General features: G+C 44.9%; 1 protein-coding gene across 3 annotated transcripts; it reads right to left on the reverse strand.

Annotated features, from left to right (window-relative positions):
- Positions 1-12,371: 12,371 nt before the first annotated feature.
- LOC139575590 (uncharacterized) lies at positions 12,372-18,473 on the reverse strand. 3 transcript variants are annotated; one of them, XM_071400707.1, is made up of 10 exons: positions 18,104-18,473; positions 17,153-17,206; positions 16,657-16,755; positions 16,392-16,553; positions 14,104-16,174; positions 13,875-13,979; positions 13,715-13,786; positions 13,485-13,574; positions 13,325-13,396; positions 12,372-12,801 (listed from the first exon to the last, which is right to left on the reverse strand). In XM_071400707.1, the coding sequence occupies exons 2-10, from the start codon at positions 17,192-17,194 to the stop codon at positions 12,593-12,595; spliced, it is 2,922 nt and encodes a 973-aa protein (XP_071256808.1). In that variant the 5' UTR covers positions 17,195-17,206; positions 18,104-18,473; the 3' UTR covers positions 12,372-12,592. The 3 variants fall into 3 exon arrangements, with proteins under 3 accessions (XP_071256808.1, XP_071256809.1, XP_071256807.1); XM_071400708.1 differs by lacking the exon at positions 18,104-18,473 and having other exon boundaries at positions 17,153-17,916; XM_071400706.1 differs by lacking the exon at positions 18,104-18,473 and having other exon boundaries at positions 16,657-17,905.
- Between the last annotated feature and the right edge of the window lie 4,294 nt (positions 18,474-22,767).

Consider the following 22,767-nt stretch of genomic DNA (forward strand, 5'->3'; position numbering starts at 1 on the left):
CGTACATCAGCTAATATCTCGAAGTGCTGTACAGACACCCAGCCTAAAACCCCAAACAGCTAGTAATGCAGGTGTAGAAGCACGGTGGCTAGGAAAAACTCCCTAGAAAGGCCAAAACCTAGGAAGAAACCTAGAGAGGAACCAGGCTATGAGGGGTGGCCAGTCCTCTTCTGGCTGTGCCGGGTGGAGATTATAACAGAACTATGCCAAGATGTTCAAAAATGTTCATAAGTGACAAGCATGGTCAAATAATAATCATGAATAATTTTCAGTTGGCTTTTCATAGCCGATCATCAAGAGTTGAAAAACAACAGGTCTGGGACAGGTGGCGGTTCCATAACCGCAGGCAGAACAGCTGAAACTGGAATAGCAGCAAGGCCAGGCGGACTGGGGACAGCAAGGAGTCACCACGGGCGGCAGTCCCGACGCATGGTCCTAGGGCCCAGGTCCTCCGAGAGAAAGAAAGAGAGAAGGAGAAAATTAGAGAGAGCCAAGATTTTCAAAATTTCCATAAATGACAAGCATGGTCAAATAATAATCAGGAATAAATCTCAGTTGGCTTTTCATAGCCGATCATTAAGAGTTGAAAACAGCAGGTCTGGGACAGGTAGGGGTTCCATGACCGCAGGCAGAACAGTTGAAACTGGAATAGCAGCAAGGCCAGGCGGACTGGGGACAGCAAGGAGTCACCACGGCCGGTAGTCCCGACGTATGGTCCTAGGGCTCAGGTCCTCCGAGAGAAAGAAAGAGAGAAGGAGAAAATTAGAGAGAGCCAAGATTTTCAAAATGTTCATAAATGACAAGCATGGTCAAATAATAATCAGGAATAAATCTCAGTTGGCTTTTCATAGCCGATCATTAAGAGTTGAAAACAGCAGGTCTGGGACAGGTAGGGGTTCCGTAACAACAGGCAGAACAGTTGAAACTGGAATAGCAGCAAGGCCAGGCGGACTGGGGACAGCAAATACCTGCTATATGCTGATGACTTGGTACTTCTATCACCAACCAAAGAAGGTCTTCAACAGAACATTAATATTCTAGAGCAATATTGCCATAATTGGGCCCTGGCAGTAAATTTCCCAAAAACTAAAATCATGATTTTCCAAAAACAAAACAGATGTCAGAAACACAAATATTAAATTCACCCTGAACAACACCATAATTGAACACACAAAAAATTACACCTACCTTGGTCTGACCATATCTGCATCGGGAAACTTTAATATGGCAGTGAATGCACTCAAAGAAAAAGCCCGCAGAGCATTGTATGCAATAAAAATGAAATTATTCAAAATCAACATCCCAATTAGAATTTGGACCAAAATATTTGACAGTGTAATCCTACCAATAGCTCTTTACGGAAGTGAGGTTTGGGGGCCACTCAATAAACTGGACTTTAAAATGTGGGACAAACATCCAATTGAAACCCTACATGCAGAATTCTGTCGGAAAATCCTACAAGTCCAGAGAAATACACCAACTAATGCATGTAGGGCAGAATTGGGCCGCTTTCCAGTAATAATGAAAATACAGAAAAGATCATTAAAATTTTGGCTACATCTAAATTCAAGTCCAAATTCGAATCTGCAATTTAAAGCACTTCAAACCCAAGAACTGAGCCCAGAAACGAGCCCTCTCAGTCAGCTGGTGTTGGACCTAACCAACCAAGCTGACACCGGCACTGCTTCAAAAGAAAGAATTCCAATAAACAAAATCATGAACCAATCAAAGGACTCATATTTGCAACATTGGAAAAACGAAACAAAATCCCAAAGCCGACTAAATTGCTATCTGACCCTAAACAGAGAATATGAATTGGCTGAATATCTCTACTCTGTCAGAGATTCGAAGCAGAGACAGATCCTTACCAAGTACAGGCTGAGTGACCACCGATTGGCAATAGAAACCGGCAGACATAAAAAGACATGGCTACCCAAAGAGGAGCGTGTATGTGGTCACTGCACGACAGGGGAGGTAGAAACAGAGATGCACTTTCCCCTTTACTGTGATAAATATTCCTCACCAAGAGATTCATTATTCACAGAAATTACTACATTTATTCCAAATTTTAACTTATTAAACCCAGAGGAAAAACTAAAAATACTCATGGGCGAAGGAGCAATGGCTCCTCTTGCAGCCAAATATGTATTTGCCTGCCATAGCCTGAGGGACACTGAATAATAACATCTACATAGTAAGCAGTAACTTACTTATTATGACTGTTATTGTTATTACTGTTATTAGTATTATTATTGTTGTTTATCATTCCAAATAGTAATGGTATGGGTGGTAATGGTAATGATAGCAGTTTAATGATAGTGGTGGTGGTAGTGGTGCATTACACCATACATTACATTCGACTATTGACTGTTACCATTTTATTGTTACTATTTTTTATATTTAATTTTGTATTATTATTTACTGCCATTCTATATTATTATTTGTCATTGTTTTAATTGTATTACAATGTATATTGTATACATTGTTGCTTTGGCAATATTGACACAATGTTTTTCATGCCAATAAAGCAGCTTGAATTTGAGAGAGAGAGAGAGAGAGAGAGAGAGAGAGAGAGAGAGAGAGAGAGAGAGAGAGAGAGAGAGAGAGAGAGAGAGAGAGAGAGAGAGAGAGAGAGAGAGAGAGAGAGAGAGAGAGAGAGAGAGAGAGAGAGAGAGAGAGAGACATCCTGTGTACAACGTAGAACACCAAATAATGCATGCAGAGCAGAATTAGGCCGATACCCTCTAATTATCAAAATCCAGAAAAGAGACGTTAAATTCTACAACCACCTAAAAGGAAGCGATTCCCAAACCTTCCATAACAAAGCCATCACCTACAGAGAGATGAACTTGGAGAAGAGTCCCCTAAGCAAGCTGGTCCTAGGGCTCTGTTCACAAACACAAACACACCCCACAGAGCCCCAGGACAACAGCACAATTAGACCCAACCAAATCATGAGAAAACAAAAAGATAATTACTTGACACATTGGAAAGAATTAACAAAAAAACAGAGCAAACTAGAATGCTATTTGGCCCTAAACAGAGAGTACACAGTGGCAGAATACCTGACCACTGTGACTGACCCAAACTTAAGGAAAGCTTTGACTATGTACAGACTCAGTGAGCATAGCCTTGCTATTGAGAAAGGCCGCCGTAGGCAGACATGGCTCTCAAGAGAAGACAGGCTATGTGCACACTGCCCACAAAATGAGGTGGAAACTGAGCTGCACTTCCTAACCTCCTGCCCAATGTATGACCATATTAGAGAGACATATTTCCCTCAGATTACACAGATCCACAAAGAATTTGAAAACAAATCCAATTTTGATAAACTCCCATATCTACTGGGAGAAATTCCACAGTGTGCCATCACAGCAGCAAGATTTGTGACCTGTTGCCACAAGAAAAGGGCAACCAGTGAAGAACAAACACCATTGTAAATACAACCCATATTTATGCTTATTTATTTTAACTTGTGTGCTTTATCCATTTGTACATTGTTACAACACTGTATATATATAATATAACATTTGTAATGTCTTTATTGTTTTGAAACTTCTGTATGTGTAATGTTTACTGTTAATTTGTATTGTTTATTTCACTTTTGTATAATATCTACCTCACTTGCTTTGGCAATGTTAACACATGTTTCCCATGCCAATAAAGCCCCTTGAATTGAATTGAAGAGAGAGAGAGAGAGAGAGAGAGAGAGAGAGAGAGAGAGAGAGAGAGAGAGAGAGAGAGAGAGAGAGAGAGAGAGAGAGAGAGAGAGAGAGAGAGGGAGAGAGAGAGAGAGAGAGAGAGAGAGAGAGAGAGAGAGAGAGAGAGAGAGAGAGAGAGAGAGAGAGAGAGACAGAGAGAGTATGTACAGACAGACAGACAGAGAGAGTATGTACAGACAGACAGACAGACAGACAGAGAGACAAGACAGAGAGACAGAGAGAGACATTGGGCCTCATTGGGCCTTGCCCGGTGTCTGGAGTGACACCAGAGTGACCTGAGATCTTCATTACGCTGAGCAACACTTTCAGAGACGGACGGGGGCTAGGGTTCCAGCCTGCCAGCTCACTCCTCACACTGCTACCGACCTTTATTCCACTCTGCTCCGACACCGCCCCAGGCTACTCCAAATAGCTGGGGCCGCTGCGGACAGGTTATTACTTGTTAAATACCACATGAACAGCAAATAAAAAGGGCCCGAGAAGTGACCCGGGTCTCTGATTTGGCAGGGCGACAGACCAGTAAGTGTAAATCTAAACAGTGTTAAACTGGGCAGCAGATATTAGGTCCCCAGTCACTAATGAGGCGGTTTATTCAGGGGACGCCAGGCATAGCTGGGAAGCCACTAACTGCTCTGCTGTTAAGAGGCATTTATTGAAGCAGGGATCTTATTTTCACACTCAGGCCGAACATGACCCCCAGTGTGTGCATGTGTGGGTGTGTGCGTGAGTGTGAAAAGCTGCTTTTCGCTCTTGACTGACACAAGCAGATTTCTGGGAAGTAAGATCATGGCTGGCTAGCTGGGTGGCTGGGTAGCTGACTGGCTGGGTGTCTGGGTAGCTGGGTGGCTGGGTAGCTGGGTGGCTGGGTAGCTGGGTGGCTGACTGGCTGGGTGGCTGGCTGGCTGGGTGGCTGGGTGTCTGGGTAGCTGACTGGCTGGGTAGCTGGCTGGCTGGTTACCTGGGTAGCTGGCTGGCTGACTGGCTGGGTGTCTGGGTAGCTGGCTGGCTGACTGGCTGGGTGTCTGGGTAGCTGGCTGGCTGTCTGGGTAGCTGGCTGGCTGACTGGCTGGGTGTCTGGGTAGCTGGCTGGCTGAATGGCTGGGTGTCTGGGTAGCTGGCTGGCAGACTGGCTGGGTGTCTGGGTAGCTGGCTGGCTGTCTGGGTAGCTGGCTGGCTGAATGGCTGGGTGTCTGGGTAGCTGGCTGGCAGACTGGCTGGGTGTCTGGGTAGCTGGCTGGCTGACTGGCTGAGCGTCTGACTGGCTGAGCGGCCATGGAGGGTATAAGAGTGTACTGCAGTATATTTATAAAGGGCCACAATTAACCAAAAGCTAATTAACAAGCTTCCCTCCTCGAGGAAGCATGGCAGTCTTCCAGGCAGCGCTACCCTATCCCACGCTTTCATCAGAGGTTCCAGGCAGCGCTACCCTATCCCACGCTTTCATCAGAGGTTCCAGGCAGCGCTACCCTATCCCACGCTTTCATCAGAGGTGCAAAGTGAGGTTATTAATGGCTAAGAACACTACCCAAGGAGACCGGCTACTGCTGAGTCCCCCACATCAGCTCCCCAGGGGGACGCCTTCAATGTTAAATAGGGTCAGGCTACGTACCAATATGCTAGGTGTACATTTTCACACTTTTCAGGTGCTGCTGTAGGTACTTCAAAACGTTTAGTCTTTTAGCAGACACTCTTATCCAGTGAGTGCAGACATTTTCATTATTTTTTTCCTGTACTGGTCCCCCGTGGGAATCGAACCCACCACCCTGGCATTGCAAGCGCCATGCTCTGCCAACTGAGCCGCATGGTAAAACAGGGTGAAACAAATTGCGTGTATGTGAAGCCTTTGGCGCATTTAACGACGGCTATAAATAGACGTGTAAATGCCCCGTGTCTGTCCCCGTCAAACATATCTGACAATACAAATCTAATCTAAGGCAACATGTCAGAGTTATGTAGCGCCTCACTTTAGGCTTGTACCCAGAGCCTAGTACCCTCCATTCCTGGGCCCAGCAAGGGGAGGGCTTGAGAGTGCACAGGGGGAGGAGGGGGTGGGTCGCGGGGTTAGAGATGGGGGAATGTGCGAGTGCTGAAATCTGTAATGCGACGGGGGGCGTGCTCGTCACTCTCAGCAGGGCCCTGTTGTCACCTCCCACACCCCATTCCTCCATCCGCCCCCCCTCTTATGCTCCTCTTCCCCATCCCCCCATCCGCCACGTCTTACGTCCCTCTCCCCCATCCTCCCCCCTCTTACGCCCCTCTCCCCCTTCTGCCACCCTCTTCCACCCCTCTCCTCATCCCCCCGTCCGCCTCCCTCTTCCACCCCTCTCCTCATCCCCCCGTCCGCCTCCCTCTTCCACCCCTCTCCTCATCCCCCTGTCAGCCTCCCTCTTCCACCCCTCTCCTCATCCCCCCGTCCGCCTCCCTCTTCCACCCCTCTCCTCATCCCCCCGTCCGCCTCCCTCTTCTACCCCTCTCCTCATCCCCCCCGTCCGCCTCCCTCTCCCGCCCCTCTATCTCATATGACAGTCAGAGACCCCTGAGCAGCTGAGTCTGGTGACACTTGTCAGCAGGGAGATAGTGTGACCACTGTATCTGACTACATCTACATTCTTACATGTTAGTCATTTAGGAGACGTTCTTATCCAGAGACTTACAGTAGTGAGTTCATACATTTTCAGACTTTTTTACTAGTTCCTCTCTCACACGCATACACACTGTCTCACCCAACCCTGACAGCCAACATCATGTGGTTATCCCGGGCAGGCCCCAGAGGTAAGAGGAGACCACGCACGCACGCACGCACGCACGCACGCACGCACGCACGCACGCACGCACGCACGCACGCACGCACGCACGCACGCACGCACGCACGCACGCACACACACACACACACACACACACACACACACACACACACACACACACACACACACACACACACACACACACACAGAGTGTAGTAAGTAGTGGTGTTCTGAGCTGTCCAGGGACATGATGTTCAACCCTTCTGGCCTGGTCTGTAACATTAGTCAGCTCATTAATGATTCACGTGGCAACGCCTCAAACCTACTAAATTCATCTGTGAATGGACAGATAACCACATTCACACAAACCTATTTCTGTTCCCCCTTTCTCTCCAAGGACAATGTGTCTCTATAGCAGCACACTGTTATATTTCTCAACAGCTTGTTTCAAAACCCTTAAAGCTAAAACATGCTCATGGCTCTCAGAGTATGTCTATGTCAGGGACTTGGATGTGTTAATGATGAGAAAAGGCACTTTTTAAGTGTGGTATGGGGCAGTATTTTTATATATTTTTTACCTTTATTTAACTAGGCAAGTCAGTTATGAACAAATACTCATTTACAATGATGGCCTACACTGGCCAAACATGGACGATGCTGGGCCTATTGTACGCCTCTTGCACTGAGATGCAGTGACCGCTATGCCACTCGGGAGCCCTCAGGAGTATATGGCAGTATATGGCAGTATATGACAGTATATGGCAGTATATGACAGTATATGACAGTATATGACAGTATATGGCAGTATATGACAGTATATGACAGTATATGGCAGTATATGACAGTATATGGCAGTATATGAAAGTATATGACAGTATATGGCAGTATATGGCAGTATATGACAGTATATCGCAGTATATGACAGTATTTGGGGTGGCAGGTAGCCCAGTGGTTAGAGCATTGGGCCAGTAACCAAAAGGTTGCTAGATCCAATCCCTGAGCTGACAAGGTAAAACTCTGTTGTTCTGCCCCTGAACAAGGCAGTTAACCTACTGTTCCTAGGCCGTCAATGTAAATAAGAATTTGTTCTTAACTGATTTGCCTAGTTAAATAAAAAATATGGCAGTATACGATATGACAGTATATGGCCGTGACACACACAGCTCATTCTTACCCTCTCCCTGACTTGGTGTATGTGTGTATTTTGAGAGGCTGTGTTAGGTTGACACACCACACACCCCTCCTCCCCCTCTCCTCCCCCCTCTCCCAGGGTAAGGAGTGAGGGATGGTGTTGTGTATCCTCTCCCAGGGTAAGGAGTGAGGGATGGTGTTGTGTATCCTCTCCCAGGGTAAGGAGTGAGGGATGGTGTTGTGTATCCTCTCCCAGGGTAAGGAGTGAGGGATGGTGTTGTGTATCCTCTCCCAGGGTAAGGAGTGAGGGATGGTGTTGTGTATCCTCTCCCAGGGTAAGGAGTGAGGGATGGTGTTGTGTATCAGGCTGAGTTAAAGCAATGTCAACACATTCATTCTGACAGGGTTTTATTTCAGCTGCTCAATGGCCATTTTGTCACTGTGTGAGGGAGGCACGCAAAACACACACACGCAGGCACACACACACAGGCACACAAACACACACATGCACACGCAGGCACACACACACACACACACACACACACGCAGGCACACACAGTCACACAGTGTTGCCAGATAGGTGAATGTCCTTCCTGAGATATGTTACTGTTGCACACATTGTACAGTATGTATGGATGCACACTGATATGTTCCTGGGTGAGCACTCATAGTTTGTGTTTAAAATTACCTTTCCATGTCATTTGAATTGATATGATTAATTAATATTCGTTCTAATAACGATTAGACCTTGAATATCTGTCATGTAAAGTTGTTGCTGTGACTTGGAAATCCCAATGAATAACACAGCCATTGATTGGTTAGCTCCTTGATTGACTGCAGGCTGCTTGAGCAGCTTCGGCTGGTGGAGTAAGAGAATATTAGGTTGGAAATGTGAACTATGCCGAGACAAAGCCTTTTCCTCTCAACTCCAGGCCCGAGCCGGGTTCTCAGACAAAGCCTTTTCCTCTCAACTCCAGGCCCGAGCCGGGTTCTCAGACAAAGCCTTTTCCTCTCATCTCCAGGCCCGAGCCGGATTCTCAGACAAAGCCTTTTCCTCTCATCTCCAGGCCCGAGCCGGGTTCTCAGACCAACCCTTTCCCTCTCATCTCCAGGCCGAGCCGGGTTCTCAGACAAAGCCTTTTCCTCTCATCTCCAGGCCCGAGCCGGGTTCTCAGACAAAGCCTTTTCCTCTCATCTCCAGGCCCGAGCCGGATTCTCAGACAAAGCCTTTTCCTCTCAACTCCAGGCCCGAGCCGGGTTCTCAGACAAAGCCTTTTCCTCTCATCTCCAGGCCCGAGCCGGGTTCTCAGACAAAGCCTTTTCCTCTCAACTCCAGGCCCGAGCCGGGTTCTCAGACAAAGCCTTTTCCTCTCAACTCCAGGCCCGAGCCGGGTTCTCAGACAAAGCCTTTTCCTCTCATCTCCAGGCCGAGCCGGGTTCTCAGACAAAGCCTTTTCCTCTCATCTCCAGGCCCGAGCCGGGTTCTCAGACAAAGCCTTTTCCTCTCATCTCCAGGCCCGAGCCGGATTCTCAGACAAAGCCTTTTCCTCTCAACTCCAGGCCCGAGCCGGGTTCTCAGACAAAGCCTTTTCCTCTCATCTCCAGGCCCGAGCCGGGTTCTCAGACAAAGCCTTTTCCTCTCAACTCCAGGCCCGAGCCGGGTTCTCAGACAAAGCCTTTTCCTCTCATCTCCAGGCCCGAGCCGGATTCTCAGACAAAGCCTTTTCCTCTCAACTCCAGGCCCGAGCCGGATTCTCAGACAAAGCCTTTTCCTCTCATCTCCAGGCCCGAGCCGGGTTCTCAGACAAAGCCTTCACCTTGTCAGACACGGACCTGAATTGCACTTGCAGTTAACTTCAAAGGACAGTTCTAACATTTGGGCAAAAATGTATCGGTCAAAGAGGACGATTGAAAATGTCAGGGGATGATGTTCGCCAGCAGTGACAGTAGCTGTGGGGTTGGCTCTGTCGGTGCACACAAAGCTGCTGTATAACAGGGTATGAATGTTTATGTGTGTGTGTGTGTGTATGCGTGCGATATGTGTCTACTGTATGTGTGTACAGTATGTTCAAGTCATTGTTTATGTCTGTGTATGTACACTATGCATGCCCACACACATCCTCTCCCCCCTTCTCCTCCGTATCACCCACAATCCCACTCTGCTGTTTCCCCAGGAGACGACACCCGGTAGCTCCTCCAGCCTCTTCCTGTCTTCCCCTCCAGCCTCTTCCTGCCTTCCCCTCCCACCTCTTCCTCTTCCTGCCTTCCCCTCCCACCTCTTCCTGTCTTCCCCTCCCACCTCTTCCTCTTCCTGTCTTCCCCTCCCACCTCTTCCTGCCTTCCCCTCCCACTAATTGCTCTGTCTAAAAACGATCCTCTCTCCAGGAGAGGAGAAGCAACGTAACAAGCTGGTCCCCCTCCGCTGTTGTTGTAATTAGCGTGTGGCTTGACTCCGAGAGGACGAGCCAGTCAGCAGGCAGGTAAGGATGGAACAGTGTTGATTAAACTAGTTGTTTGTTGTTTTTCTTTCCCCCCCCCCCTCTCTCCCCCTCCCCCTCCCCCTCCCACCTCTCTCCCCCCACCTCTCTCTCCCACCTCTCTCCCCCTCCCCCCTCTCTCCACCTACCACCTCTCTCCCCCTCCCCCCTCTCTCACCCCTCTCTCCCACCTCTCTCCCCCTCCCCCCTCTCTCCACCTACCATCTCTCTCCCCCTCCCACCTCTCTCCCCCTCCCCCTCTCTCACACCTCTCTCCCATCTCTCTCCCCCTACCATCTCTCCCCCCTCCCAGCTCTCTCCCCTACCATCTCTCTCCCCCTCTCTCCCACCTCTCTCCCCCTACCATCTCTCTCCCCCTACCATCTCTCCCCCACCTCTCTCCACCTACCACCTCTCTCACACCTCTCTCCCCCTCCGCCTCTCTCACACCTCTCTCCCCCTCCCATCTCTCGCCACCAACCATCTCTCTCCCCCTCCCCCTCTCTCCCCACCTCTCTCCCCCTCCCACCTCTCTCCCCCTACCATCTCTCTCCCCCTCCCATCTCTCTCCCCCTACCTCTCTCCCCCTACCATCTCTCTCCCCCTCCCACCCTCTCCCCCTACCATCTCTCTCCCCCTACCATCTCTCTCCCCCTCTCTCCCACCTCTCTCCCCCTACCATCTCTCTCCCCCTACCATCTCTCTCCCCCTCTCTCCCACCTCTCCCCCTCTCTCCCACCTCTCCCACCTCTCTCCCACCCTCTCCTCTACAGAACTTGCAGCTTGTTTGTGGGCAGGATGCTTGGGGCTTGGTGCAGTGCCCCGGAGGCGGCTGCGTGAAGGTGACATATATCACTTAGTGTGGCGGGCGGCGCGCTATAAATACCAGCGGCAGGCTCCCAGTGGTCCCGCCTTGTGACAGCGCCGCAGAGGGAGAGCGAGAGCGAGAGCGAGAGCGAGAGCGAGAGAGAGAGAGAGAGAGAGAGAGAGAGAGAGAATGTTGACACTGGTCTACTACTGTTGCTTTAATGTATTGTTGTTCTGATTAATATTGTTGTTGTAGCTGTTATTAATGGTAATCCCATGTCCACTACTACTAGTATTATTACTGTTAGTCCCACCATTTATTTATATATAAATATATATATATTTTGTGTATATATATACATATATATTTTATTAAAATTTTTTCGATATGTATACTTTGACAATGTAAGTAATAATAACTTGCCATGTCAATAAAGTCAATTGAATTGAATTGAATTGAGAGAGAGAGAGAGAGAGAGAGAGAGAGAGAGAGAGAGAGAGAGAGAGAGAGAGAGAGAGAGAGAGAGAGAGAGAGAGAGAGAGAGAGAGAGAGAGAGAGAAAGAAAGAGAGAGAGAGATAGAGATAGAGATTGAAGCAGCTGAGAGGGAGCTTGGGAACCGTCTCATGCCTCCTATTTGTGCTGTCAGAGAGATCTTAATTATACTGCACGGCTACAGCTACACAGTGGCTGCTGCTCTGAGCAAATACACACACTCAGTTAGGAACACACACACACACACACACACACACACACTCAGTTACAGTCTTGCATTTCTAACCAATTTAGGACTCCTCACATTTACATACCTTTTTAGGACCCTGCTTTCCAGACATCATAGAATCACAGAAATTACACTCATGAGCTAGAAAAAAAATCTAATATGAGGAAATCACCGAAAGTTGCCGACATCTTGAAAAAAGATCACTTGTAATTTTACCACCTACTTGAGACCGCACATTGCAAATCAAATCAAATCAAATCGGTCAAATACACATGGTTAGCAGACGTTAATGCGAGTGTAGCGCATTGCTTGTGCTTCTAGTTCCGACCGTGCAGTAATATCTAACAAGTAATGTAACAATTTCACAACTACCTTTTACACACAAGTGTAAAGGAATGAATAAGAATATGTACATATAAATATATGAATGAGCGATGGCTGAACGGCATAGGCAAGATGCAGTAGATGGTATAGAGGACAGTATATACATATGAGATGAGTAATGTAGGGTATGTAAACATTATATAAAGTGGCATTGTTTAAGTGACTAGTGATACATTTATTACATCGATATTTGATGCATTCATTCTATTTTATGACTGAAAATATTGCATGTAGAATGCCACAATGATGCAACACGGATGGCAACTCAACGGCTGTAGTGTAGTTCTACTGTAGTGTAGTTCTACTGTAGTGTAGTTCTTCTGTAAAGTATTTAAACTGGAACAACCATTTCAGTAATAGAGTCATTATATCCAAGTAACAGATTAATAGTTTAGAAAAATGTTTTTTATTTTTCTGTAACATTCAAAGTCAGCAGGCTTTGTATTCTTGAGACCTTAATCACTCCAAAAGTGAACAACCCACCTGGGAAAACTTCCCCCAAACAGAGTGAGATGGAGGACATTCATTAACTGCCTATGAGCTTAAGTCAAGTAAGTCCCATTAAATCCTCAGAGGTACACCAAGATAGAAGCATCTTATACACTTATTTTCTCTGATCTGCAACTATTCTGTTGTGTACATAGAACTTTACTGCTCTCCAGTCCCTGTTTACTAGCGCTTGGCCAGAAGCAGCAATGCATTTCTCACAGTCTTGTTTTCCAGGCGTTTTTCCCATTCGGATAAAATTCATCAAGGAATCTTCAACTGCATCCACCTCTATTGTCGACCAAAACCTTTTTGTTCCTTTGGCACCTTTGGAAAGAGATGACATTATGAATGACTACATTAAATAAAGGTTGAGTACAATACAGTATGTGTTCATCTCTGTATTAACTCTACAAGGTTGCAGCTGTTTCTGCAAAGTGTGTTGAGGTTAAACTAACAATCCCAACTAAATAACTACATAGATAAGGATGTGAGAGAAGAATGTGCAATGCTGACATCAAGGCAGACTCAATCTGTATGGAATCTAAGCCCATCAAATTGTTTGCAATGTAAACCTTCTAATAAAAGCAATACTTATTAAATTAAGTTCCCTCCCCCAGGAAAAACAATGTAAAGTGTGGTAATCCTTCTGTGTTATCATCTATCCTGACACACTAGTTCAGATCTAACGTCTTGACTTGTGTCCAATCCAAACTAATCCGTTCTGTACTGGCATGGTTGGAAATACACCAACTGATGAAGACAGGATTGATCTGGACCAGCACTGTACTATACGTTGACACTACAGAATGAAAATGCACTGACTGAAGACAGCAGGAAACAGTCTAACCATGTGAGCCTCTCTTTTGTCCCAGCTTTCCCTTGGTGATTGGCTGTTTGGCCCGAATCGCTGACATCTCTCCTGGAAAACATCAGTGGAAAACATGTATTTTTCGAAAAGGACATTGTAATTAAGAATACGTCCATATCTATGTAAGGTATAGGCATACCGGTCAGATTTTCTTCATAGGATTTTTCAGACGACTCCTCTCTCTCAGAGTCGTTCTCTGATGCACAATCAGTGGCTGCAGCATCAATTTCTTCAGACATAACAGTTTGTAAAAGACAATAAAAACAAAAGCAAATTGCAGCAAGTTAAATCAGTGCACAAGAAATTAGAGTCAGCATTTTTTGCCAGAGTGAAAATGCACTGACTGAAGACAGCAGGAAACAGTCTAACCATGTGAGCCTCTCTTTTGTCCCAGCTTTCCCTTAGTCATTGGCTGTTTGGCCCGAATCGCTGACATCTCTCCTGGAAAACATCAGTGGAAAACATGTATTTTTCGAAAAGGACATTGTAATTAAGAATACGTCCATATCTATGTAAGGTATAGGCATACCGGTCAGATTTTCTTCATAGGATTTTTCAGATGACTCCTCTCTCTCAGAGTCGTTCTCTGATGAACAAGAGTCTGCAGCCTCATTATTTTCAGCCATGCTTTTTTCTAAAAGATGGCCAAAAGAAGAATGCTAAATTGAGGCAAGCTAAATCTGCGCAAAACAAAACCTTTGTTTTTATTGTCAGTGTAAACTTTTTGCCATTAAACTAAACACTGGGGGTAAACTTACCACTGGGACTGATGGTTATTTGATCCAGACTTTTCCCCTTGAACTCTGCCAATCTGCCCTGTTCACATGCCATCAGTATTTTACTTATTTTGGCCAACTGAAGCGTTCCCTCTGGAAGACGGTAGAACTTTCGATGAATCCGAATGTCGTGACCCAAGAAGTCAGCAAACTGGTCCTGTTCTGTATCATTGAGATTTAACACTCTGGAGAGGGTGGCAACCTGTTTTCGTAGTTTAGTTGATGACAATGCTTCAGGTAACTTGGCACCACATTGTTTGGCATAGGCGCGGATGCAGTCATTCCCCCGAAAATGTGTATCATATCCTGGCCTGGCAAATAAGTAGATATTTCCTTCGCTCACTCCACATGAGCACCGCTCTTTGATAAGCAGCTCTAAAGATTCCACCATCACTGGAGTAAGGATTACAGGCACCTTCCTGCCACGCTTCCCACAGGTTTCAATGCGTTCAAAATGCGCACAGAGTAGTCTCTCAACCTCTGTTAGCGCCACTGCAACATCTTTGTTAAGTGGGGATTTGTCCCTGGAGTGAAATGTTGCCACAGACATCTTTGACACCTCTCCCTCTCTTTTCCTGTTGAAGATAATCATCTGAGCCAGTATCACTTTTGCTAGATTGCTCCATTTTCCTAAGGTTTTCTCATCGCACAGTTGGTTGTAGTATTGTTTCTGCTTTTCATCTAAGTACATGTGTATTTTTTTAACGTCATCTGCTAATGGAATAAGCTGCGGTGCGTTCCATTTCTTCTGTTCAAGTGTACGATATGCAGCAGAAGAGATCATTTCATTCCAGCGAAGACGGTAGATGCCTTGGAAGTCTCGGACAAGCTTCAACTTTTCTTCATTCTGGGTAATAAGAGCTTCACCCTCCATGATGTCTGCAATTTTCTGGATGCTTTGCCCAAGCTTTGTCGCCAGGGTTGCTTTTTCGAATTTGTTTGTCTTTTCATCATAGCCAGTCACTTCTTTGACAGCTTTTATGATGTGTTGGAAGTGTTTTGGGTTGATATAATCCTTCATCTTTTTCAGTGGTGTCACCTTTCTACCTTTAATCACAAGTCTCCCTAGTTCTCGCAAAGTTTGACGAATGTGCTGGTGTTGTGAGGGGTTCTCCCCTTTCTTGTTGTACATTTTTTCACCCAATGCCAAGATGTATCTGTCTTGTTTTACTGCATGGGCTACATCATCTTGAGCCATGTTACTCACAAGTTTCCATACCTTTTCACTCACTCCTTTAGCAACCGGTTGAGCATTAGCACAGAGCGCCTGTATTCTGGTTTTGCCAGGCATCTCCTTTCGAACGTGTTGTGCTAGTGTGCACCTTGCCACATGCCTCCACATAGATTTGCGTTTAAAGAGCCCATGGCAGGCAAAACAATGCTGATAGTCCTGGTGATTGGTCTTGTCATTACTTGTTTGTTTACATGGTACCAAAACCCCCTTTCCTTCTTTAAGTGCCTGAATGTTGTGTGCCCGATTCCCCTTCTTGCGAAGAAGATTCAGCTGAAGTCTCCTAGCTTTTGAGCTCTTTGCAAACCGAAGTGCAGTAGCTACTTCTATTTCATCCCCATGTTTACGTTGTAAATGACGGGCAATTTTGGATTGCGGTTGCTCGCAAAACAGACAGAAGTGCTTTTTTTGGTGGTACTTTTTGGATCCATCTAATTCTGAGACATTCATTACAAGCAATGATTCACTGCTAGTGTTTGACATTGGGGAACTAGTACATCTCTTATAAGTATTTGCATATTGATTCTTTCTCTTGAGTTCTGTTTCTTCATTTGAGCTGTTTTCTTCTGAGGAACTTCTGCATCTCTTGCTAGTCTTCTTGTAGTGATTCCTTCTCTTGACTCCTGCTATTTTATCTGAACTGTCTCCCTCTGAGACTAAATCAACGTGTTTACTGCTGTCCACCCTTGTCTTTGGTTCTGAAAAATCATCAGAATTGTCTTCCTCTGATGATTCTGATGGCCCTGGGACATAATCACCTTCACTGTTGTCAATGCTGGTTATTGAGTCATCAGTCTTGTATCCAAGCATAGCTTTGGTCAACTGTATTGAAGAAAAAAATTATATTGGATAACTAGACAGATTACAAAGTATTTGGACACCGGCACATTTTGATTAGTTACGACTGTGCTCCTCTACTTGTTTATGTTATAATACTATGAATATGGGATGAAAGTGCAGACTTGCCCATCTTTGATTTACAAAGCTGATTCACAAGAACTTACAGTATGTGCTGGTGTTGAATGACACTTTAACTTACGTATATACTGTCTGTTCTGATCAACGGTGGTGCATCATCCAACACATTGACTATCGACCCAGAAGTACTGGCAGCCTCAGAGGTACTGGCAGCCTCAGAGGTACTGGCAGCCTCAGAGGTACTGGCAGCCTCAGAGGTACTGGCAGCCTCGGTGTCTGACATCTAAGGATACAATAAAATGATATTAGTCATGTGCAAATTAGGCAATAGGATATGATAACGATTCAACCATCCCCAGTATCCTCATTCTAAACAACTGACAAACCTGCGCTTCGGGATTTATCTTTTCCTTTTCAAATCTGGCCTCACAAGTTGAACTATGCTTCTTTAGATTTTCCATGCGCCTTCTTAGCCTCTGCAGTGCCTTTGTAAAGGAAGACAAAAAGAAACGTTGAGACTTAATAGAATGACAAGATTGCTCGGCACACAACAGGGGATGGGCTGGGGGACACCAATGACTGTTATCATTGACTAATAGAGGGGCTGGGGGACACCAATGACTGTTATCATTGACTAATAGAGGGGCTGTTATCATTGACTAATAGAGGTCCAACAAACATCTATTACAATTTCTGTTTTTTTAAAACTACTTTCAAGGTAAAAAAGCAAGTATAAGCATAACAGAAGCACATTATGCAAGTTCCTGCATGCAACTAAAGCTGAATCTGCTTTTATGGATGGACTAAAAGAGAATCAGTATGAGTGGTTTGGCTAAAGCAAGGCAAGCGTACTCTAAATACTAGGCAAATCAGAAAACATACCGCATTGGTTACTTTGTAGGTTCCTGGACTCTTATCTTCCATTATGTTTTCGATCTTAAAAAATGTGTGTAAGAAATAGGGATTTGGTTAAAGAATCTGCCAGTATATGTATATATTTTTTCAAGACAGTGAATTGTCACAGTCCTACCAAAATGGACACTTTCCACAACCCTTATACTTGTTGTGGTGTTTCACTCTTTTATGTGCAAAAAAAAAAGAACTAGGAACCCCACCACGCCCCTCCCCCCACCCAAACTAATGTCCATGGTTTTCAATAAAAAAAATCTGGTCACTTATTTCTTAATTAGTTTAACATATTTCTTATTTTCATCTGAATTATTTCAATGTAAAAAACGGTATTTGGGTAAGAAAGGGCTATAAAAAACGGGCGCAACTTCAATACATTAATTTAATGAGGGGGTTTAAATATTTTAACACACATACAGGCTTATGACTTGACAAAACAGATGAAAAGGAACTGGCTTTTCTTGCTAGCTTGTTACACTATAGCAATATTATTTTCCAATGCATGTAACATTGTGTTAACCACAATCATGTATTCTAAATCATAGACACGTTTACCAATTATGCTAAACTTATTAGCTAGCTTGCAACCATAGCTAGCATATTTCTTTTTTTAACTAGCATGGGTAGCATGCTAACCGTTAGCTAGCACGCTAACAGTTAGCTAGCACACTAACCGTTAGCAAGCCACAAATAACTATAAGGTAGAAACATGCAAAGTAACAATTGCACATTAATGAATTGTTTGGATAAACCTGCCAATTTCAATGTCATGACGCAGTATATGCATGTTGGATTCCACCGAAAGACATACATGACTGACATTAATTCATTAAAAATAAAGACAACGAGAACATGCATTGCTTGTCAATACACCAAATACAATTTTAGCTAAAATATTGGTTAACAGTTTAGTTAATAGCTTACCTTCTTGCATGAATGCAAACATCTGCAACCATCCTCCTCTTCCTTAAAACACGTGCTGCACAGCTACTTCAGTGGTGATCACGCTCAGGCAGGGACAGGTTTGCCAGGTCAATTTCAAATTTCTAGGAGTCTGCTCAAAACCAGCCTTCAAAACCCACCTTCACTAGCACAATTTTAGCAGAATACAGGGAAATTAATGATTTTTTTTAAATGCCATGTTGGTAACGTTGCAATATAGAAGTAGTATAACAACTTCCACCTAGCGACCAAAACCTTTCACCTGCCACAAAGTTTTAAAAGTACATCAATAAACCACAAATAGTGTACATGGCAACCTTGAGCAGAGATTTATGCTGCAACATGGGGGAGGGGGAACTGTGTATCTTTTATTATTATATAATATTTTTATTAACAACACATAAATACAGGAAGTACATATGGGAACACAAGTATATATAAATAATATACAAAGGACGGGGGAGGGGGGGGACTGTGTTGACCTATAAAACCTTTGATAGTTTGGTACTGTTGTGCACTTTGCAGTGGGGGAGGGGCAGGACCTCAAGCGGAAATTATGGCCAGTAGATATGCATAACAATGATTCCATCAGCCCAGATTTCTGAATATGTCTGCAATGTTATTACTGTTAGCCACATTTCCTTAGACAATTTGGGTTTGTAGCTTACACAATCAGTATCAGTGAGGTGGTAAGTGCAGCTACTTGAATGGTCTGTACATGAAAGATGGAGTGGTGGATATGTACATTTTTCACTGGGGAGACTTGCTGACACAAAAGTAGCTTATGGCAGGTTAAGATTTGATCTAGCAACCTAACCCATCAGCAATCAGATTAATTACCTGCCCACAGACCACTCAAACAGCCTACTGATATTAACAGCCATCTCTCACTATAGGCACTCAGCTACTCCCACAATCTCTCTTTCTCTCTTATAACAGGCCTTTTTTTAATCATATTTGCATTTATCTTCCACTAGATCCCTGGTTTCACAATGTGGAATAAAATGTAATGATAATACGTGATTTCAGGTTTGTACTGCTGTGAAGACGTAGGCCTTTACATCAGCATTGATCTCTTTGCAAAAAGCCTCAAGAAAACTCATAATAACATTGGGTAGCTGATGAGTAGCTGATGTTCATATCTTAAAGGACAAGTCCCTATAAGCCTTTGTCAGGAATCAGGACTGGGTTAATAAAGCCAACGCAACTGCATGTTTTACAAATGGTAGGCTATCAAATGTTAGGCCTAGTTATAAAATGACATTATAGGCCAACATTGTACACTATAGGCCTATTTCTTTTCCGGGTAGGAGAAGGTCTATTGCAGACTTGCCTAGTGCGGCAAAATGGCCGAAACATGGCCTGGTCATGGATGAAAAGCACATTTTCAAACTGGGGTAGAACTGAGGGAACATAAGGCAGACCCCAGGATTTCAGCTTCCTGTGTTAGCTGTTGTAATCCTCTTGCTGCGTATATTTGTAGAAAGCCTCACCCCAACAGAGAGTTATGGGGAGGGAGGTATAATCAAAATGTCTGCTTAATGCTTTTGAGGGAGCAGCAGAAAAGTGTACCCAACCTGGGGTACAACTTGCTAGAATTGGTAGTTGAAGCAGTAGTAGTAGCCATGTAATGGCAGCAGTGTTGTAGTTGAGTCACAAAAGCATAAGTCCGAGTCAATTCACAAGACCCTATGGCTACTCTGAGTTGAGTCAAAGTCACCAATGTTGGAGTCAGGAGTCGAGTCACAAGTCCCTATGGCTGAAATCAGAGTCCCACTGTTTGGTCCAAGAGTTCAAGTCTAAGACAATGGGTCCATATTAACTTAATATTAAGTTATTAACCCAGTCAGATAGTGTCAGGAGGAATTTGATCAATCATTTTTCGTATCCCCTTTCTTTCTGTGCCAACAAATGTTTATATGCTACAGGTAAACCAGATTGTCAGCTAGCTAGCTAATTAGGTAACATGTTGAACATGGTGTGGCTGCACAGCTTCTTCATATTTGATGTAGTCTAAATAGAAACTGAAAGACACAGACAGACATATACACCTCTATAAACTATACTGAAGTCAGATATTAGTGGCTAATGTGCACATTCTGTGGAGGTCAACTAGATCTGTTAAAAGGTCTACAGCAACAACACATTTTATGTTTGTGTTAGAGAGCACATAACATGCCTATCTGAATTTAACTTAATCATTTGAAATCACATATTTCAATGTTAAGCTTTGATTTGTAACATATTAACTGTTTTTCAGTGCATAGTAGTCTACAAGAGTCTGTAGAACAGGTTCATATTAGTGGTACAGTTGAGTGAGAATTCCAGCCAGCAGTTGACATCCACCCACAACCACAAAGTCATATACACTGCTCAAAAAAATAAAGGGAACACTAAAATAACACATCCTAGATCTGAATGAATGAAATATTCTTAAATACCTTTTTCTTTACATAGTTAAATGTGATGACAACAAAATCACACAAAAATGGTCAATGGAAATCAAATTTATCAACCCATGGAGGTCTGGATTTGGAGTCACACTCAAAATTAAAGTGGAAAACCACAATACAGGCTGATCCAACTTTGATGTAATGTCCTTAAAACAAGTCAAAATGAAGCTCAGTAGTGTGTGTGGCCTCCACGTGCCTGTATGACCTTCCTACAACGCCTGGGCATGCTCCTGATGAGGTGGCGGATGGTCTCCTGAGGGATCTCCTCCCAGACCTGGACTAAAGCATCCGCCAACTCCTGGACAGTCTGTGGTGCAGTGTGGCGTTGGTGGATGGAGCGAGACATGATGTCCCAGATGTGCTCAATTGGATTCAGGTCTGGGGAACGGGCGGGCCAGTCCATAGCATCAATGCCTTCCTCTTGCAGGAACTGCTGACACACTCCAGCCACATGAGGTCTAGCATTGTCTTGCATTAGGAGGAACCCAGGGCCAACAGCACCAGCATATGTTCTCACAAGGGGTCTGAGGATCTCATCTCGGTACCTAATGGCAGTCAGGCTACCTCTGGCGAGCACATTGAGGGCTGTGCGGCCCCCCAAAGAAATGCCACCCCACACCATGACTGACCCACCGCCAAACCGGTCATGCTGGAGGATGTTGCAGGCAGCAGAACGTTCTCCACGGCGTCTCCAGACTCTGTCACGTCTGTCACATGTGCTCAGTGTGAACCTGCTTTCATCTGTGAAGAGCACTGGGCGCCAGTGGCAAATTTGCCAATCTTGGTGTTCTCTGGCAAATGCCAAACGTCCTGCACGGTGTTGGGCTCTAAGCACAACCCCCACCTGTGGACGTCGGGCCCTCATACCACCCTCATGGAGTCTGTTTCTGACCGTTTGAGCAGACACATGCACATTTGTGGCCTGCTGGAGGTCATTTTGCAGGGCTCTGGCAGTGCTCCTCCTACTCCTCCTTGCACAAAGGCGGAGGTAGCGGTCCTGCTGCTGGGTTGTTGCCCTCCTACGGCCTCCTCCACGTCTCCTGATGTACTGGCCTGTCTCCTGGTAGCGCCTCCATGCTCTGGACACTACGCTGACAGACACAGCAAACCTCCTTGCCACAGCTCGCATTGATGTGCCATCCTGGATGAGCTGCACTACCTGAGCCACTTGTGTGGGTTGTAGACTCCGTCTCATGCTACCACTAGAGTGAAAGCACCGCCAGCATTCAAAAGTGAACAAAACATCACCCAGGAAGCATAGGAACTGAGAAGTGGTCTGTGGTCACCACCAGCAGAACCACTCCTTTATTGGGGGTGTCTTGCTAATTGCCTATAATTTCCACATGTTGTCTATTCCATTTGCACAACAGCATGTGAAATTTATTGTCAATCAGTGTTGCTTCCTAAGTGGACAGTTTGATTTCACAGAAGTGTGATTGACTTGGAGTTACATTGTGTTGTTTAAGTGTTCCCTATATTTTTTTGAGCAGTGTATATTAAGGCCAAATATAAGTCTTAATGAAGAAACTGCTATAGACAATACTGAAGTAAGATATTAGTGGCTCATGTTAACATTGAGTGGAGGTCAACTGATCCTAGATCTGTGACTTTAAGTGCCTAAAGCCAACTCTAATATACAGTACCAGTCAAAAGTTTGGACACACAAACTCATTTAAGGGTTTTTCTTTATTTTTACTATTTTCTACATTGTAGAATAATAGTGAAAACATCAAAACTGAGAATAATACATATGGAATCATGTTGTAACCAAAAAAGTGTTAAACAACTCAAAATATATTTTATATTTGAGATTCTTCAAACCCTTTGCCTTGATGACAGCTTTGCACACTCTTGGCATTCTCTCACCCAGCTTCACCTGGAATGCTTTTCCAGCAGTCTTGAAGGAGTTCTCACATATGCTGAGTACTTGTTGGTTGCTTTTCCTTCACTCTACGGTCCAACTCATCCCAAACCATCTCAATTGGGTTGAGGTCGGCTGATTGTGGAGGCCAGGTCATCTGATGCAGCACTCCATCACTCTCCTTGGTCAAATAGCCCTTACACAGCCTGGAGGTGAGTTTTGGGTCATTGTCCTTTTGAAAAATAAATGATATCCCCACTAAGCGCAGACGGTGTATCGCTGCAGAATGCTGTGGTAGCCATGCTGGTTAAGTGTGCCTTGAATTCTAAATA

This window comes from Salvelinus alpinus, chromosome 5 (genome assembly GCF_045679555.1).
Source record: "Salvelinus alpinus chromosome 5, SLU_Salpinus.1, whole genome shotgun sequence".
NCBI classification, from domain to species: domain Eukaryota; kingdom Metazoa; phylum Chordata; class Actinopteri; order Salmoniformes; family Salmonidae; genus Salvelinus; species Salvelinus alpinus.

Bases quoted from the DNA above. Each gene is read 5' to 3' on its own strand.
- LOC139575590 (XM_071400706.1), bottom strand. From the start codon at position 16,926: ATGATAACAGCCCCTCTATTAGTCAATGATAACAGTCATTGGTGTCCC. The intron at 13,980-14,103 runs GTAAGTTTACCC...GCCATCTTTTAG, and splicing joins AATAACCATCAGTCCCAGTG to AAAAAAGCATGGCTGAAAAT. The intron at 12,802-13,324 runs GTTAGACTGTTT...CTCTTTCCAAAG, and splicing joins ACAAAAGAGAGGCTCACATG to GTGCCAAAGGAACAAAAAGG.